Consider the following 17,251-nt stretch of genomic DNA (forward strand, 5'->3'; position numbering starts at 1 on the left):
CTTTGCCACCAACGTGCACCAACGTCTCCGCCGTGAGGGGTTTTTCTTCCTCAACTTGGCCAAACTATTTTTGACTTTAACTCACACAAACACCAGTACACATTACTGTACTACGGAGAGAGAGAGAGCGATAGAACGCCCAAAAAATTGTATCAACAAAACTTCACCTGATTTCACCACCTTTTAGTGATTAAAATATAAAGAAAAAAAATCTCAAATTCTTTGTAAAAAAATTGTACTTTACAATAAAAAAGGTCTTCAATTTGAGTGCCATCTGCGAGTTGCGATCTGCACCAGCAATGTTTCACTTCCAAACAATCGAGCAATTTGCATGTTCAAAAACTACTTTCCCGAAACACGCCTCGTGCCCGGATATGTGCTCAATCTGCATACGTTGGAAACCTCCGTACCCCAGCACGCGGGAGGTCGGTCGCGGGATGCAAATAAGCGAGAAAGAGCGCGAGAAGGGAACGGATTGAAGAAAGACGGGGAAAACAACACACCACCCGAAATTCACACTCCAACCCGACCTTCCCGTCGCAGCGCATAAGTGATTTTTCTTTGATTTTTGGCGGTCGCAGTGTTGTTGGACGGTTGCTTGCAGAGGCGAAGGGCGATGATGGTTACGAAACGAACGATACTGCTGCGTAGGTTCGCGTAGGTTCGAACCATGTGTGTCTGGCGTGGTTTCTCGACCGGGAACCGTGGATCGCTTCGCTTTGATCTTGCTTGCAGCAAAACACGTATAAATATACTTTCGAACATTATTTTCCCTTTGTTTTTCCCTTTATTTCCCTACATGATGATCTTCATCAGGTTTTCCACATCAACCACAGCGGAGGCAAAACAATCTTTTGTCCCGTGCTTTTGAATCGATTCTTTTTTGCGGGCCCTACCACTTTTTTTCATCACTTACTGTCACCAATCACAACGTGGGGAATATTAAAAACTCAGCGAAAAAAAGGGGAAAAAGACTTGGGAAAGATTTTCGCCATGTCATATCTGGTGAAACGCACAGCGGCCTCGTCCACGTAGCGTGTGACAGCAGCATCCCCATTCATCGATTTTTCTAGCCACCCACTAAACCTCCCCCTTCTCACATACACACACACAAACCCATCCACACAATGGTCAAGTGGAGCATCGGGGTTTTTTTTGCTGTTGCTTTTCTCCTCGTAACGATCATTATTTAAACGTCCGCCAAAAGGAAACATCCTGATGGGGGATGTTGTCCCTTTCCAAGCATAAACACACATTTCGATGCACTCGAACACACACACACGCGCCTGTACAAAATCACAAAAGATTCGAACGTTTTTTGTTTGGTTCATGGAAAATCGATCGTGCGACAGTTTCACAGCCTCTTTCCTGGGGGTTTTTCCAGGATTCATTATTCAATCGAATTTTTCATCAATATTTGCACCCTGGCGCGAGGCTCATCCTGGCACAGCAATAATGGGGTCACGTTAATAGAGTGAGCTCCTTTTATTCACTCACGCACGTGGAGTTGAAGATGGAGATGAAGGAAATTATGTTAAAAAGATTGTTTTCGATGCATTTTTCACCCCCAAGAATCTGCACCTCAAAACCGATTCGCTTGAAACGGTCGTAACCCTCCCGACGTTAAATCGCCTTGCCACAGGACGATTGGCTGACATCACAAGGCACACGCAAACACAAACACTCTCGGATTCATCACGAAAAAAAACGCAAACACGCGCACCCATACACACAACCGCTCAGCTTCCCTCGGATGAGCTAATAGCCAACAACGAGACGGAAAAAACGCATCCCCCACTATACAGTCAAATCCTTCCACATTGGCCACAACGTGTTCCAACACACACACATACACACGTATTCTTTTGACGGGTTTTGGGCTTTTATTTTTTCGATCAAAAATTAGCAAGGAACAGCAGCATTAAAGGACACTCTTATTATCTTCTGCGTATCGCCGAGGATGACACTTACGGGGTGGCGCAAATAATCACACAAACACACGCGCGCGAGCGCACACACACAGACAGACACACTCACACGCAGATACATACACACACACGCCGAAACAGGCACACATGCAAGCACACGCTGTCTTGCGACGGGCAACCCTGTGTGTGTGTGTGTGCGTGTGTGTGCGGTTTTAGGGGTTTCGTCGCGAAGGCTCAGAACCGAACTGTGGCCACCATCGAAACGGAAAACCCGGTCATGGCCGGGTCCGGCGTAGGTCCCGGGTGTTTAGAGAGAGCGAGAGACTCCCAAACACTCGGAGAGAGTTTTTTTCCGAACGAAGATTGCTCCAACTTCCCGAACACGGATCAGGAAACACATAAAGGAGTGGAAAATGAGCAAGAAAATGCATTTTCCACGTACGCTCTCAATTGCTCTCTCTCTCTATCGCTCTCGCTCTATCTGTGCAAAATCAGTTTCTCACTCGCACTTCCTGCTGCAGAGAGCTCTCCATTTTCTTTTTCGTCTCTCGCTCATTCAATCTAGATTTCTCTTGCGAACTACAACAAGAAACAAAAATGCTTCAAGTATGAGAAGAAATCGGTTTGGATTGCAAATTCTTCTCTCGCGATTCAAGCACACAGACATGCACACACACAAACACATGTATAATCGTTTGCCAGAATGTCAGTAGTCAGTAGTACACTGGTGGCGTTTAGGTTAGGTGTAGTTCTGTGAAGTTAAAAAAAAGTTATTAAACATTGAAATTGACTTCAATATTTTACAAATACAGGGCGATTTTTACGTATCGCATCGCTCAAATCCGGCATATTTATTCTACAAGAATCCAGCAGAAGAAACCCGCACTTAAAAATCATCAAACGTTACAGCAACAATCTTTTCGAATTTTTTTCCCCTTAACAGCAAAAAAAGCTATTCTGGTTCATTCCAAGGGTCTGGTCCCAGTACCAAAGTTTCGCTTAGACTATCCAGAGCATCTACCAGAACGCCCAGAGATAACTTCCCTTCTTCATACAAGTTGTCTTATTCCCAGTGATTATATTTCATTCAAAATTGCTTATCTTATGGACCGGAAACCAAGATCTATACTAGCCTAGAAGATGACGTTGAGTCAGAATAATTCCTTCTTCGGATTAAACAACTATCAACTCTGAGAATCAATATCAAACATCAGATTTCAAAATGAAAGTGATTTTTGGGAGAATAATCCTCGTAGTTTTGAGTTAAACCGAGCGACATGTTTTTTCAACTTTCTAATGAAACTTAAAGGCCAAGTTACCTAACGAGCACTGTAACGGCTGCAAATTGCTACATATCTTGCGCTCCTTCTTTCTCAGCAGCTGTTGAATGATGAAATTCAACCCAAACAACAAAACCCAGCTAATTCTCATTCACAATGTTAGTGAGAGAATAATGGCGAGAGAAGTTTTCCTTCCAACCTGGAGCAGAGCACACCGGGAAACATTGGGAAAATTCTTTTTCCCCTCGGTTCAATGCATGTAGCTGTTCTTTTTCAGTAGCTTTTTTTTTGTTGCTCTTCATTCTAAATCTTGTTACACGCTTCAACAACGTTGCGTTGTTTGCGACTAAGCAAACAAAACAACCACGCACGAACCGCCAAAACCGTTGCCGTCGGGTCCATATACGACACTAATACGACTAAACACGATATAATCACGTTTACAGCGTAACAGCAGCAGCATAGGCGGCAAGACGATTGTTTCTTGGGAAATTCCTAACCAAGGCAGGCGTACAGTACATCTGAACAACAAACAAACAAAAAAAGGCATAGGAATGTTTCCACCGTCGTTCGAGAGCGAAAAAATGTCAACGTGGAACCCGGTTGGATCATCCATGCCGGTAACAGCAGCTATCGGGGTTTTCCTCCCCACGCTCAGGTGGTGTCCGAGGGGCAATTGTTTTTATCTTGTCACGAGTCGTGTAGCAACGACAGGTTCCATCCGGTAAACGTCGATCACGCGCTTCGAAGGAACGCACGCATACACACAGGCGAACGCAGACAATAATGCCGATGGATGCGATCCGCATGCCATTACATGGGTGATGAACACAAAACCATCCGGTTTTGACCACCATTTGCAGTGTGTGGCACAGGGTAGCACTGTAGGTTTTGCTATGCATATTTTTTAATGTGTTTTAATGAAGATGTTGAGATAATACCTACCAAACAGCTTGCCACCATAAGGATGTAGTTCGAGGTAATTAGCGATCCAGCACAGGAAACCCAACTTTCGAACGAACTCATTTGCATGTGCACCTTTGCACCAGTTTGATAGTGTGTGATAAATCAACCACCAAACTAAATGTTCGTCACAAGTCTTTGAGCTGTAAATTAGAGCCGGTTAATCGATGCAAATGACCTCGCAGTTCTGTTGCGGTTCAGTCCTAATTTCTATTTTGTTTATGATCAAATGTGCCGTTGGGATATCTAGATTTTGGGTTACATTTCCTCACGCCTGATAACCGAGAATCGAGCAATTCTTTTCATGTGTTGTAGATCCTCCACGAGAACTTAATCTAAACTATATCGCGAAATACATTCCGTTGATAATGTGCCACAAAGTGGACGAAAGATTGTGACTATACTGCGCTGAGATTTTGTGAACAAAAAACATGTTTATTATGCCCTCCTTGCACAGCGCATTGTATATCTAGGGCTTGGGTAAATTACGTCAAAAACAGTTAAACAAAAGCTGCCACTATGAGCCGAATATGAGCCCGTACTTCGCAGACAAACTTACGTGACTATAACTCGCGCTTTTATGAATGAGTGTCGCGTCAACGGACCACGATCGTTCACAAGAGCCACCACCTTAAGCCAATTTAACACGTTTTATGAGATGAAACATATTTTATTACACATTCCATACATTATCCACCCCTTCTTGACATCACCAACAATCGCTCGATTCGACTAAAAATCAAACATATAATCGGAGTTCCTCCGAATCCATTCGCTAAAGTAAGTCACTCGAGTATGTGCGAGCGGATTATTCATCGAACAGACGTAAATCCAGTTGGTAATGCCAATCAGCATTGGCCCATTCTCATCCTCCACGGCCAACGGACCGCCGTGGGTAACTCGGCAGAAATTGCCCCCTATATACGGATCCGTGCATAGCTGCTGCGCGTACACGTACGAGTGCACCAGATTACAGTTTTCGTTCGACATCACCTGGTTGCGCGCATATCTCTGTCCGGTGTACACACTATAGCTGGTGCTCGTAGCCTCCATCATTTCGAACGTGCGCGTATCGGAGATCCGCGGCAAACGGATCGGTTGCACGTATTTGTTAAAGACCACCGGTTGGCTCAGAAAAATCGTTGCAATATCGTTAAGTTAGGTGCCTGCGTACGAGGGATGCACTCTGATGCCACTGCCAGTGAAGTTGATGCGCTGTCCCCGTACCAAATCCTCTTCGGGTGCTGCACCGAGCAGCACATATCCATACTGGTACAATTTGCTGATCGACCGATCACACACACAGGTGGCCACTGTTAGGATGTAGCGCGCCGTTATGACAGAACCACTGCAAATCGAATATCCTATCCCTTCGTTTTGCTTGGTGTACACCTGAGCAAGATAGGGTAGCTGTCCCGGGTAGGCTAGGTACCCGTCCGTACCGAGCTGATTCGCGTCTTGTATGGCACGCGTTCGAGACTCATTGGTGGTTTTTGGTGTTTGGTCCTCTGTGGACGGTACCTTCAGCGGTACTTGCTCTGCTGCGAGCGACAGTACACTTGCAAATAAAAATACCGCACCGAACACATGTAATGATGCTGCTGCTGAAGTCTTCATGATGTTCACCGTACTCTCTTCTACACCAGGTTACACTGGAGGTTGGTTTAACATTGACGGACATTTTATATCCCCCCACGGATTTGAGCGTGGCAAAGGTAGACGAATGCAAATATTTGCAGAGCTAATTGTAGGGAGTCCAGAATCTGCATACAGAGCGGAATAAAAGTGGGCATCATGAGGCTCCAAAGCTAGACTAGTGATGGGAAAAATATCGACCAATAAGGTGCTCTAGAAAATCTAGCAGCAACGTGAAGTTGGTTACTTTGAACCCGTTGGGCCGCCACACAAAATCAAAAGTATCATGCGATACTACAATATAATTAGCATTGAACCGGCTATTGAACCTGCTATAGGACCTAGTCAGGTACTGTTCCGATTCGCCAGGTCCAGCGTTACTTTCCCATCACTGTTTTGGACCAGTGATAACACCCCCCAGACAGTGGTACAAGTTCACAGATAACACATTTGACAAACATCGCTTATCGTTCCTCAAAACTCTGCCGAAAAAACAGTGATAAGGAACTTTATGGAATTTTTAGTCCCTAGATTAAGACAAAAAAAAAAACAAAAAAAAAGATTAATATATTCGCATTCTATATCTACAATCGGCAGGTTCATCATTCATTTAAAACTGCTAACATTCCTCTATCAATCGCAGGTGATTAGAGGAGTAGAGGTTACTATCCAATTATGCTTTATCTTTATGGAAAAGATACGTAAACATTATCTATAAAATACGTCTTATCAATCATAACAACGGTCGGCTAGTAAGATAAGCCGTATCAATTATATAATTGATATGGTACTTGGTTTATAGCTATGATCGCATTGACTGATAATTTATGATCATATAAACGCTGAGTCCGATTTAAACCGTCACAAAGGCAGATAATGTTCTTCTAACGCTTACAGAAAAAAAAATTACGAATTAAAAGATAATCAAACCAGTTTATCCAGTTCCAACAAATAATATTATCACTTAAATCCATATTAAACGATAAATGGAGGCGCCTGGTACATGACGGAAGCAGCAGTTGATAAAATAAAATAAAATATCCCTACCTATTATTGTTGCGAAGAGCATTACTTACTATTTAAATCAATAACCTCCGTCAGCAGAAAGCCATAAGTGATTTTGTAGTGCAAATTAAACTCTCTAAAATAATTGTTCATAATTGTTCACTACGCATAAGACACACAGCGATTAATTGCATCCCGACCAGCGCAACACCACACGAAATGTTTTCACACTCTCTCTCTCTCTTTCTCTTTTAATCTCTCGCGTTTTAAGCACAAAGCCACAACAAAATGCATCACAGACTGCACACATACATGCATTCATCGCACATGTTTCGGTTCCGTTGATTTCTAATAACATTTTTCTTATCAATATCTCGTCTGAAAGCGCTATCCCCCTTTTTCAAGCAATTTATTTATGCTCTTCTCTTTTGGACATGCTTCCATTAACCCCCCAACAGAACAGGACGAACCCGATCGCAAGGCACAAAGGCAACAAAAAGTCAATCGTACCTGCACCATACGACAGATTCCTCCAACATGCACAGAATGCGCGATTTTAAAGAACCGAGCAGTCCTCCGTGAGCCATTGTCAGGCGACCAAGGCACGGTTCGTTCGCACTACCACAACTAGCTGGCAAGAGTTCCCTGGCAGACGTACTCAACCGGCCATGGTGGTGGTGGTGCAAAAATCGATTTTCACTATCCTAGGTTTTCTAGGTAGCCACGCGCGAGAAGGAGTGCATGAGACGGCGTGTGGTAGCACGCAGCAACGTTCCCTATTATGCTCGGCATGGTGCTATCACTAGGCACTCACACACACACACACATGCGAACACGGAAAATCTAACCTTCGGCTGGCCGGAAAAACATACACTAACACGCGCGCGCTCAAACTTTTGTGCTGTGGCCGCACTGTTTATTTATTTTCCAACTGTGAAGAGTAATTTGCGGTTTTGTTTGGTGGGAGCCAGACCTTGCCCGTGAGCTGCAATTGCGGTGGAGGGTAATATGCACCTAGAAAGATGCAATAAGGGTACAATGTGGTGTTCGAGATAGAACAAGAATTGAAGTTTAGTTTGAATTTACAGCTCTCGTCCTATATTCAAATAAAAAACCCATCAAATTTCAGATTAGAATAACTGAAATCATAACCTCTCTCCGCTCACACTCTCGGCAATTTCAATACCGTCTAAACCCCTGACCCAATAAACCCATTCTCCTTGTATTCTACCCAGCTTCCAAATGCTGGACTATCGCTTATTCAGCAGCTGCTACACCATGTGTCGCGACCGTCAGCTCAAAGCACCAACCAGTTTAAGCAACCGTTCTGCTAAGCTAGGAAAAACTGGGGAAAAAACAACCAACTGCTGCATACTACCGTACCGACCAAGACGCAGACCGTTCTCGGTACACTAACACAACACTATGCGGATAGCTCAGCAACGGCAGCACTACCAACACCAGCTCTACCTAGAAAGCGTGTGCAGAGAACCTGTCTTATGCTGCTGCTGCTGCTGCGAAACGATACTACTCTCAGCTTCCGTTCCCGTTAGTCGGCTAAACTAGGTCACTGGTGCACCGGGTGCTGTACTCTCAGTCGCAAAAACCCGACGACAGTCAACGGTTCGTGCACTCACGCTCACAAAACGGTGCAGAAGCAGCCGGACTGACATCTGCTCCGAATGTTGATTCAATCCGAATCAATCGATTTAATGTGTTCCGAGCGAAACACAATTTCAATGATCTGCATCCATCGTTCGCCCATCACACTCGAGCCGGGAGGAGCTCGAGCTTTTTCCCACTCCACAACAACAGATTGATCGTTTATTCGGTGAAAATGATTAGCACAAAAGTTAATCTCGCCAAACCCATCGGCATTTGCCACGTGTCGCATGACACATTTTTGCATATCACTTTACAAACACAACGAACTCCGTAGCAAACCCATCGTCACACACAGAAATTGCCTAAGTGGCGGCCCTTTCGAAAGGACCCTTTCGAAACGAAAAGTAACGCTATAGGGGACTATAACGACAACGGCAAAGCAAAAAACGACGAGCCCCAGACACTCTCAGCAAATCTCCTAAGAAAACGAGTTAACGCTGGACGAACGGTTTTCCAGGAAATTAAATTTGCCAGACGATCATGGCGGTTTGGGAGCCGTGTTAGCGTTGGGTGTAAAGGCCTGAGCGTTACAATGTCCCATCAACCGCCCGGCATCGATATAATACCAGTGGGCCTTTTTTTGCTGCTCTTGTACGTGTGTACGGAGAAGAAGATACCCTCTCCGATACAGACTCGTATCCCCAGGACGATTGCCTACGAGAACTACGAATAACTTACGGGCATACTTTTTACGCTTCCAAGATTTACGGCTTCACGCGGGTGGGTATATAAAAGATTATCCGCTTTCTCCGCATATCTTGCTGCTCATGTGTGTGCGACGAGCTTTAGCTAAAAGGGGTAGAGCTTTTATTTTTGGATTAAGCGAATAGCATTTTTCCTATATTTAAGGAAATAAATTTTCTTATATGAAATATGAAAATGAAATGAAAACAACTGCAACCTATGAAGTGTCCTAACCTCTTAAACCCAAAAACCCACTTTAAACCATAACCCCTGTCTTGTTCCTCCATCAATAACCTTCAAATGAAAAACAGATTGTACAGCAAAGGCAAAGCAAAAATCCATCATTCCAGTGTTCCATTCCAACACCACGTGGATCTCGCGGGAACGGTAGTAAGGCAACGGCGATAGTAAAACCGATAACGATACCTTGAATCGATTCGCAACCAACGTAGTAGTAAAACCCCTTTCCCTTTTTTTTCTTTTGTTTTGTTTAGGTGAACATGAAAAATGCGTTTTCATCCTTCTTTTGCTAACGAGACGTGACAAACAAATGCAGACCATTCTTGGGCACTGTATCGAAACGCATGACTCAGCGTTGACGTTGGTCGGCGTGAGGTTTGATCACGAGAGAGGGGAAAAAAGTGTCGTCGTAACGTATTCTTTGGGAAATAGTTCCTGCCACTTTCCTGATGAAATCGGTAGTACTATCGGTGACTACGCTTAGCTTAACATAAAGTTAGTTTTAAGCGAATCAAATGCTTTACTCTACATATCGAAAATATTTCGAAAGATTTCCTGACTAATATTTTATTAACTTTTTGTAAGCAGTTTCCCATCCTCTAACCATGACATGTCACATCCCACATTAATCCCGTTTGACAATAGACATTAAAAAAGTAATGAGAAAAAACAACCTCCCGTCAAACGCATCCGCCAGCTTAAACATGAAAAATGATCATGATAGCAGTAAGAAAGTGTGAAGTCACTTCCCCCAATTCCTGGCACCGTTGCCCACACGCCAGTGAAGCGTGAGACCTTCATGTCAAAACTCGGTAAACACAAGCCAGATTGGCTGCAAATACAAACATTGGGGCCGCGTTAGTATCACACATCTCACTCCTCGTTGCACATTGCACAAGTATAGCTAACATTATTTGTTCACCGATTAAATTCGGCTCACTCACTCTCTCACCCTCACCAATTCCAGCAAGAAGTACCAGGCGTCTCCATCAGAACAGTCTTTCACCTCGAATCCCCCCGTAACGATTATACCTGGTAGAAAAGCTTCAGCAAAAGCCGAATCAGCGAAACGAAACATACATTCACACGCACAAACACTAACCGACAATGTGAAATTAAATTCATGCAGAAACGATCCACTCCCGGGCACTACTACTAGGTGGCGATCTGCTACTCGTGGGCGTTGCTTGTAATAACAGCCCTACCACCGAGATGCCATACCAGCCACGTGCGCGCTTCGTGGATTAGGATTACTGGATACAAATTTTGCAAATATACTTGGTCAGAATTTTGATTATGTGATGGAAGGAAATGGGGAAGAGAGAGAGAGAGCAAGCGTTGGAAAATGGCAGCAAAGGCACAAAATGAACATTAAATTACACGCGGGCGCACACCGATAGTAACACGGTGAGAAACCGAACATGGCCACTGTAATAAAATGCACCATAACTTCTCCCGGCGGTCGGTGGGAAAGTTATTCGCTTTCATTGCACAGCATTGTACGCGGCAGTCCGTACAGAACATTTGTGAAATAAAATAAGTCCTAGCGTGTGTGACCTGTGTGTGCGTTCACACACCAACAAGGAAGCTATCGAATGAGGATATCCAGCCTTCCTTTGTGTTATTGATCTTTACCGAGTACAATAAAGAGATATATTGTTTTCCCAGAAACTGCTTCGTGGAACTACTCAGCTAATGATCCATCCTAAATCTAACCAACAACCAAGAAGCAGAAGACATCAAATAGCTTTCCAGTTAAAGGGAACTCATCTCGATGCACTTTGTTGTAACACTGCCGAAAGAATTTCTCCAAAGTGATCGATCAATTTATATCCGTGAATAATGTACTTACACAACCCAGAAATCCGACCGTAGCTTCGTAAAACTTTCGCTAAATTTGTCGGTTTGATTGAAAATCTAGCGCTAGAAGATTACGGTCAGAAAATGAATAAGTTTGATACGGAGATTGTATACATCTCAACTTTGATGCTCATTCTTCGTAGCCTTGTAGTGCAATTCCAAGAAGGTTTCACAGACACAGTTGAACCTGAGGATGGAAATCCTTTACTCACCTAGAAAGAAAAGAGAAGATAAAAGAAGAGGTTAGACTAAGCAGATCAGCCAGAAATATAGGTATATTAAATAATTTTATCAAAAATAATGAAGGAGCGCAGAAAACAAATGGAATTTCAAAAATATTTTCATAGATATATGTGTGTTAATTGTACTGTAGATTTAAGAAGTATGAAGCTCATAAACCTTGCCAGGCACTACAACCGCGAAAAGGGAGGACGGCGAGAGTGGGATTTGAACCCTGGTCCTGCCTGACGTGTGAAGACCATTATCACCTTGGCCACCGGACCGCCCCAAGCTCATAAACCATTTTGGAATTAAAACGAGATACGCTTCGGCTACTTTTTCTTTTACTTTTTGGTTCTTATTTTATTCTTATACACCTTTCCCTTTTTTTTGTCTATGTTCCTCTTCTTCTACTACTTCAAGTTATCTCTTTAACTTCTTTTTTCTTTTTCTCTTTTTCTTTTTCTTTTTCTCATTCCTATAATTCTAATGTTTTTTTTTTTAAGTTTACCCGACTATTTTTTATAATTTTTGGTGACAAATTGTCATAAAGTTTCTTTTTCCCAGAATTCAGTTTTATCTCACATTTTCTTCATTCTGGGTTCTTTATGTTGTTTTTTCTCTCTCCTTTGCTTTGTTTACTTTCATTGCACAGTACTTCTAGGAAAAAAATCTTTGCCCTTTTTTCCTACCCATCCACACGCTCAAGCCCATTTGACTCTCAACCCATTCCGAAGAGTATGCTGAAACCCATCCATTAAGGGACATCACACCATAACTTGCTCACTCGCCCTTGCAGCGCAAAACAGGCAGCCCCCAATTTAACTCTCTCTCTCTTTACAAAAGCAAGGTAAGCTAGAACCTTCGATAAATTTTCCTTCCCTTTATTTTCTTTTTTTCCTTTTTTTACAAACGCCCCTTAGCGTACCGTTTCTTCTGTGCGGACAACAACCCACCTGCCAGTGCTGGATACAATTTGTTTGAAAAAGCTGCGCATTTAATAATACAAATGTAAGACCTAAGCAGACAAGACACCTTTTTATGCTGCACCTTTCCGAGAATCACTTCAAGGTGAAAAAAAACGTACCACATTCACCTGGAACCGGCGTGTGGAAAGCTGTGTGGCACAATGCTTCGGCTGCTGTCGTACGATAAGTATCGAAGCATTCAAATTCCTAAGGCTACAGTTTCCTAGGCGAAAGGAATTTGCAACAAAAAAACACACACACACGCGGGACTCTCCCACCAGCACAACATTGGCGGCTTAGGACGAACCACCCAAGACCATGCGAACGAAGGCAAGATACATAGAAACGAGGATGAAATCGTCCAACTTGGTGCGCAAATGAAATTAAGAAGTCAAACAGACGGAAAACACTTCTTTTTTCTTCCACGCTTCAATCGCTGTCCGCTTCTCCTGCTACATTTTCAATTACAACTTATCGGCATCAGGGCGCCGTAGCTCGATCAATTTGCTTAGTGGATAGGAGGAAAAAACTCAGATATGGAAGATTTCCACCCGACTGCTAAGCAATCAGATAGCGAATAACAATTTCCAACAACGGGTATAGCATGTTTTTCAGTATAAAATTCAACACACCAATGTCCAGGAAAAGTAAGGAATACTGGAGAGCTTGCTGCTCTCATAACCAGCTTTGCTCGGCGCGATAAAAAAAGCGTCCTTGGTGTATGTGTGAAGTATCCTTCAGCAAAAGAATGTTTAAAGTCTTTCTCACCTCCTGTCACTGCCTAGACTCCTTAACATGCCACACACATCGTCGGTACACATTTGCATATTAAAACACCTGCCAGCCAAGGTCGCTTACGTGCACGATTAATGTGTCAGACCAAGGAGACATGCCGGAACCGGAACCTTTGTGTGCATCTACAGGGGAAGTTGTCGGCCTGTCGGTCACTCGGTCAGTATCGCTCCTCACAGCTCACTCCATGAGAGCCGTAGAGCTATCGTCTGTGCAGACACACACACACATGTCTGCCTCATACAAAGCACTACATCTGACTGCTTCTGTGAGCCTTATTATATTGAAAGAAAGGTGTTGCAAGCCGGATTCTTGAGAACATTATCTCTACTCATGAAATCCATTTCACGCACGGAAGCGTATCGGCGAATAATTATTTACTCAACGCAACTCCTGTTACACACTGAGAACAAACCGTCCCATGCTAATGGATGCCATCCATTGTTTTAAGCAGACATCTTTTGTAACGAAACAATACCATCGTGACGGGGGGAATGCTGGAGAAGAAACAATTTTCATTACAGGAAGCCATTTAGCAGCTTTGCTTTAGCACGAAGTATTCCCCAGAGAGAGGATGTCGAATATTTTGCAACGTTTTCTATTCTCCTCTTTTCGGTGCACGTTGGTTTAACAGCTCTGCCAATACTGAAAAAAAAAATGGCGAAGATATGATTTCAGCAAACTTTCACGAACATGCGCTCCATAAAACGGCACACACGTACAGGGGCGCAGGCTGGTGGTGCAAATGAAAACGATTTGCTTGCGGACCCACAGGGCGACGACAGGACCAACCAATCTCTTCTTCTAGCAGCAGCACATTTGTAATGGAAACTTTGAGCAATAATCGTAAGATTCAATTACTCAGCTGAGGCTGTGCAAGGTTCGTTAAAACGATGAGGATGGTGCAAATAATATCTAGTATTTATATGTGTGATGGTCACACACACACACACACAAACGGACCGGCATCCGGAAAAAACACGCACGTGTTCGTTCTTATAGCATTCAATATGGTGGGTGAGAATGGCATGGCTCTGTAAATCATTTCTCGAAGTTTTAACTTATTTGTTTCAGAGTCTGCATAAAAATAAAAAAGTATTTTGATCACGGGCGTAAAAATGGGAAACTATTCAAAAAGTTGAAACAAAGTGAAGAAATGATTATAGAATTTTAAATCTTTGACTCACTCTTTAGAGATTTTTGAAAAAATATTACTCTGAACAAATCATTTAATTACTCCTTTGGGTTTCAACTCACCCACACTGTCTGTGTCAACTAATGATTCATTCGATCACTCTTATTGAGTGATTTACTCGCAGTTGGAGTAACAGAACACTTAATCACTCTTATTGAGTGAGTTAAAATCAAAAGGGAGTGAGTCACTAGTCGACACAGAAAGCGAGAGTCAGAACAACTCTTTATGCTGAGTTAAAATCATTAACTTCTTTGCTGGGTCAAACTCACTCACTCACTCTTGCTCATTGTGCACATCTCTAGTCCAATGGTTAGTCGTACCGGCGACAGTACACGATAAGACTTATGTCAAGTAAAACTCAGTTCATTCCGCCATAAATCGGACTGCCGATCAAGCAACTGGTAAATTTATTTCCAGGAAGCGAGACATGCCAGCCCAAGATTTCTTAAGATTCTATTCAAAGTACATGATATTGGAGTCGAACAAAAAGAAGCTTGACAAGGGCATTCTATTTTGAATAAATTTTCCCACAAAAACAACAATCGTATCGTACGCTACGTCTGTCTCATAGCAGTAGGAACATTTACCTGAGCTGGACAATGCAATTCTGCCAAGTGCTTTGTTTTGGGAAATTCGGTAAATATATTGAGTAGAAGTAAGGCTGATGATATTCTGAGAATATTCTGAAAGTACTCCACTCCAAGCGTTGAACTTCAAGGTCTGTGACTGAACATCAAGACTTTAAGTGCTGATATTGTTAAGCAGGATTTCTGAGGTGAACAAGTAATGTCCGAGCTCTTTCTGGAAACTACTCCGAAGGCAATGGACAATTTAAAGGTTGAGGATACGTTCTGTCAAAATTGAGCGACACCACTCAAGACCTGACTAGAAATAGTTTAGTCCTGTCAGAAACTAAGGCCGTTGCTCGAAGAACTGACGGGATGTGATGTCCACTCACGATACAGACTCTTGCTAACAACAAAGTCACGAACTTCAATGATGGAATCATAATCAGCGGATCATCCGTGCTCACCCGGAATTAGGTGACCTTTCCCGGTTCGGCGAAGGAAATGTCTACAAACTATTGGGAATTGTACTTCTGTTGTAACTTTACCTAAATTTATAAGTTCAGAGATGGCACGAGGATTAGTAGTGATTCTCGGAAACCCTTCATAATGTGCAATTATTTTTCCCAAATCCGCCTACTCGAATAAAATGCATTAAAATGCTATCAAAAACATTAAAACCTGCCACTATCTTCTTAATGAACACATTTAGCACAGTTTAAGTGTAAAGCAACATGTTCGACATAAAACGGCAATCAAACACCAGCAAACTACCGCGAAAACGATAAGATGGCAACAAAAGAGCAGGGCGGTTCATTCTTCTCTTACACATTGAGTGTGTTTATTTGTCCACTCACTCCACTATTCCGTGTCTCCCCGACACTCGCGACATCCCTACCAACACACCTACCCACCAAACTCACCCCATGCAAATTAATGAGATGGAGCCCCTTTTTAACTTTGGCATTCGGCCACCGTGCCATCACCATCATCATCATCATTTCTGCATAATTTCGTTCGCTCGAAAGATCGGAAAATGGTCACTAGACACACAACACCACATGGAAACACCTTTTCCTCCCTGCCATATCCATTTGCTTTCCCGGACCGAATGGAATGTGACCGTTCAAAAAGCTTCCCATGAATTAAGCTCCGATTCTCGTGAATAAAATCCCAAATTCCTGTGCCGTTCGGACAGACGGGCTTTTTATCAAGGACGAAGAAAGAGAGAAAGAGTTTCGTTGAGGACAGGAATCGGTTATGGCCTTTTGTCGTGTCGCTAATGGGTCAGAAGAGTGGGCAACAAGAAATGGGCAAGCAAAATCAACGATTGATGAATATTTGTGTCACGTTGCCGTTCCGATGTTCCGCGATGCTGGTGATGGTGGTGGAGCTGCTGCTGCTCCGGAGACGCATTCCGGTCGACATTTGAGGAAACAATGACAGCCAACGACAGCGGAACGGCACTCGTTTTGTAAAGGATTCTTTTGGGCACTGAGATAGAATGGTGTACACTTTTGGGCTAGGCGATAGTTGGTACGGTGCCATTCAGGAACAGAACAGCTAAGGTTTTTGTTGAACGCAATGGGAATCGATTCGTTGAAAAGCGTTGAAAGATGGCCAATTCAAAATTGAAAACCGCAGTTTTTTAGGGACATTTTAAAGCTTTAAACAGATTTATATTTTTTTAAATAATGATCCTCTAACATTGTCGGAAAAAATATGAAAAGAATGGTCTTTCAAGTGATTACAAAATTTGTTATTATTACACGTATGTACATATAAAGGTGTATCATAAAGAAGTTTATAAAACAAGCTGTTGAGTAACTTTTATACATATTTGTAGCAATGAAACATAAGCAAATACCAAGAAAAATGAGAGTAACTGAAGATGCTTTAGTAACTAGCAATTGTAGTCTCGGTGGTAGAGGTGACAGCAGCACCGGACTTCACACAGTAGGACCGGGGTTCAAATCTCATCCGGACCTTCTTCCCAGTAAGGACTGGTTTTCCAACTACGTGGTATCGATAAGCCATCTAATAAGCCATAGGTTGTCAGAGCATAAGAAGAAGACTAAGAAGTACTTCATCTAAGATTCAATAAGCTAAAAACTAGTGCATTTTTCTCGCATTTTCAATAAAATCAATGTTCATATCCAATTCTGTGAACAATTCAGTGGCACAAGCATCTGTGCCCAAAAAATTTCTTCGAAAGAACCTTATGAGCCCAGGTGGGGCGGCCCGGTGGAAG

The 17,251-nt window shown here is 42.9% G+C and overlaps 2 protein-coding genes across 9 annotated transcripts in view; both read right to left on the reverse strand.

Annotated features, from left to right (window-relative positions):
- Positions 1–17,251, reverse strand: part of LOC118512826 (protein encore) — a 56,902-nt gene that overhangs the window by 30,784 nt on the left and 8,867 nt on the right. For 6 of the 8 annotated variants that reach the window (XM_036057814.1, XM_036057808.1, XM_036057813.1 and 3 more), the window contains exon 1: positions 1,972–2,176. The exons of the other annotated variants lie outside the window; for them this stretch is intronic. The gene's annotated coding sequence lies outside the window, so the exon portion shown is untranslated. Of the gene's footprint in view, positions 1–1,971; positions 2,177–17,251 lie in introns of those variants that run through there. 8 annotated transcript variants of the gene reach the window in all.
- On the reverse strand, positions 4,821–5,261 carry LOC118512829 (brachyurin-like). The gene has a single exon (XM_036057859.1). The coding sequence runs from the start codon at positions 5,225–5,227 to the stop codon at positions 4,904–4,906; it is 324 nt and encodes a 107-aa protein (XP_035913752.1). The 5' UTR covers positions 5,228–5,261; the 3' UTR covers positions 4,821–4,903.

Source organism: Anopheles stephensi, chromosome 3, assembly GCF_013141755.1.
Source record: "Anopheles stephensi strain Indian chromosome 3, UCI_ANSTEP_V1.0, whole genome shotgun sequence".
Taxonomy (NCBI): Eukaryota; Metazoa; Arthropoda; class Insecta; order Diptera; family Culicidae; genus Anopheles; species Anopheles stephensi.

Excerpts from the sequence above, each read along its gene's own strand:
- LOC118512829 (XM_036057859.1), bottom strand. The coding sequence starts at position 5,227 with ATGATGGAGGCTACGAGCACCAGCTATAGTGTGTACACCGGACAGAGA.